Genomic DNA, 3,037 nt, shown 5'->3' with positions numbered 1-3,037 from the left:
GATGTTTCTCTGAGTGGGGCATGTGTGATACTCTTGACAATGAAGAAACTGTATCTACATCGATGTGATATTGTTCCCATGGGTAAGGTTAAACCCAACACCAGAAAATGCTTTCCTATACCCCCCTTCACCCTCCAGTGCAATCTCTCTTAAAAGTCTACACTAATCCAAGAACACAGACCAGGCTTTAACCCTTAATTAACTCTTTCTTACCTGCATGGCATTGGCTCCCCAGGGCAAAATACAAGACCCAATATGGCTTAGAACACTTCAAATGGAAAAACTAAAAGCATCTACCCTGACAGTGTTTCAGAAGCAACATCTTCAGATATACAAAGAGAACACAGTTTACTGAGGCCAAAAATGAGCAAAAAGACCTGCACCTCAGCCATCTAACAATGTAATGATAAGTAACAGGATGCGAAATTTACAATGAGTTCATCTGCACCTCTTCCCCCCGAGACTGAACCTTGGCATCTTCTAAACAGCATTGGTAATACGTTAGGTATTTTTTAAAACCCCATGTGCTTCTGTTTCTACAAAACCCTACCAATATTTAGAAACTGGTTAACAAATTTTAGACATACAAACTTAACGAAAGAACAGAAGCAATCTATTTGGTTCTGAATTACCTTTATGTGGGAAAACATTGCTTAAGAATTCAGGAGCAAGGAGCTTAGTCAGCTTGAAAAGATTTATTACAACAACTCGTCCTGTTATATATTATCTGTAAATGTCTGACCTTCTAAAATACTGGTGCCATGTACAATGAATTCATTATTTTACTCAATGTTTAAACTCTTTTGTTGGCAGATTGTGATCTTCAGCCCACAACATGCTTGTCTTTGAATAAACTAGGTTACACCTTGTTTGAATGTATACCCTTTGGCTGCAGTTAAATATTTCCCTTTTTACCTGCATGGTATAACAATCACAATTGGTTAAAAGAAATTCTAAAATAAAATACTGTGTTTTTATGTTCTAGTCCTTAAAAGGTCAAAAAAATGTGTTATCTTGTTTCTTTTAATACAAAAATTCTACAAGAGCTATTTTGTAAAAGGAAAATTTTAAATTAGTATTATCAGCAGTATTAGAAATTTTCAGGTCCTCATACTTTGATAACTAAAAAATGAAACTAAGTACTATAAATAAAAAATCATACTTGAATATTCTGTTGTAAAATACATTATAAGAACAAGAGCTTTTTCTCACTTTTTTCTGAAGACAACATATGCTGGATTTCATAAATTTATAAACCAACATGACAGATTTATTCTTCTTTTAGACATTTTACATTAAATCAGAAACTTTTCTTAAAATCTACCCTATGGATTAATATTCAATATCATCAAAACAAAAGATTTTATATCAACTTTCTGTTTTTCTTCACAGTATTAATCTATACTTTAGCAGAGGACAGGATAACATGAACTTCCTGTTCCAAAAAACTAAGTACCAAATGCTGAAATACAGAAAGTAGTGAGTCAGATGACGTTTACGAAATTTAGTTATATGATAAATCACTATCAAATACATATGTTAAAGAACTTTCAAATACAATGAAAAATGTTGAGAACCAATACAATGATTTGTGTATAAGTTTAAGTCAATATTCAAAGAAATCTTTGAGAATGAAGACACGAGGCTTTCTATTTAATTTCCACAAAAATATACCATNTAATTTAAAAATCCTTCAAAGAGCAAGTCAGGTGGATGCCTCAAAGTTCCTTTCATCGGGACGAGTTGCCAGTAAAAAGTCATCACACGTAAAAACAACGCAACGTTCTCCTTAAATTTCATGCTTTCTGATGTCATAACACCTGTGACACTCCATGATAAGGGTTTTTTCCTGCTGACCGCACGTAAGGCAGCGAGCACAAGTAGGCTCTTGGGTCAGTGCTCCCCCTGAAGTACCTGCTTGTGAGATTTATCCTCAACTGTAGTTTGACTCTCTTATGATGTGATTCCTGGGCTACAAGCTTCTACAAACTGACAGAAATAACAGGAGATGTGAAAAAAGCAACAACACTAAAAACAGATGTTGGTGTAAAATTCCAGGGCCGTTTATTTGCTCGTTGTGCTTTTTAATGTACAATTTCTATGCTGAAGACAAAGAACTTTTTTTCCCTCTGAAAATACCTAGAACCATGAAACATGTGGGGGAGATGAAGTAGGAAATTTATAGGATGGGGACCTGAGGAGGTGGGAAGTAAAGCAGCTGAGAGAAGACGAGGTTGAAAGAAAAAAAATGCACCTAGATCCAAACTATGTTTTTCAGGAGTCCTGCATCACCCTTTTCTAACTCTCATTTTCTTTTAATCTTGTGTGGTGATAAGTCCAAACAGATGGGGTAAATGTCAGAGGTATTATAATATGGGGATAAGAAAAGATCTAAGAAAAATGAGAATAACTGGTCTCAGGCAGAATTACTTTTGTGCCCAAGAAAGTGGTAGATATTTTCTCCCTAATCTTCACCAAGAAATATCTTATATCTCCAAACCTCCTGGCTTTGGAGAGATAAAAGAGTTGTACTTCAGATTACACGTTTAATAAAACACCCAAATTGGGAAGTCAAAGACAGGAGAAGCTGTTAATTATTTTCTTAAAGGGTGAATCATGGGTTTATTATCAACAATCCTGACTGCCCCCTTTCTTCAAAAGATTCACACTAATGTTCCAAACAAATAAATTTTGGTTCCTGAGAAAGGATGACCCAAAAGCTACTGCAAGGTAATACACCCCTTTGTTTTGCCATAAGCACCTGCTTTAATAGTCAAAAATAAACAGCAGGATTTGGTTACCTGCATTCTTATTAACAAACTTACATGATTTCCTGTTGGAAACTTTCAAGGGCTGAACTAATATTTCTGGTCGTCTCAGAGCCAATCTCCTGGGGAAAAAGAAGGTCAACATGCCTATCAATTTTTAGCACAGACCCAAGGTTAATACAACACTAAAATACTGAAAATCTTAAGAAAAAAAAAATAACAACTTGAAAGTTAGGAGAAAAATGAACACAATGTAAATTATCTCCCCT

General features: G+C 34.9%; 1 protein-coding gene across 1 annotated transcript in view; it reads right to left on the bottom strand.

The window, feature by feature from the left end:
- LOC103607701 (MAGUK p55 subfamily member 7-like) overlaps positions 1 to 3,037 on the bottom strand; it is a gene marked incomplete at both ends in the record, with an annotated part of 88,073 nt that overhangs the window by 46,191 nt on the left and 38,845 nt on the right. The window contains one exon of the mRNA XM_008592176.1: positions 2,826 to 2,890. Coding sequence (XP_008590398.1) covers positions 2,826 to 2,890 — 65 coding nt within the window. The remainder of the gene's footprint in view (positions 1 to 2,825; positions 2,891 to 3,037) is intronic.

Source organism: Galeopterus variegatus, unplaced genomic scaffold (genome assembly GCF_000696425.1).
Source record: "Galeopterus variegatus unplaced genomic scaffold, G_variegatus-3.0.2 Scaffold7636, whole genome shotgun sequence".
NCBI lineage: Eukaryota > Metazoa > Chordata > Mammalia > Dermoptera > Cynocephalidae > Galeopterus > Galeopterus variegatus.
This window is presented reverse-complemented; position numbering and strand designations above follow the sequence as displayed.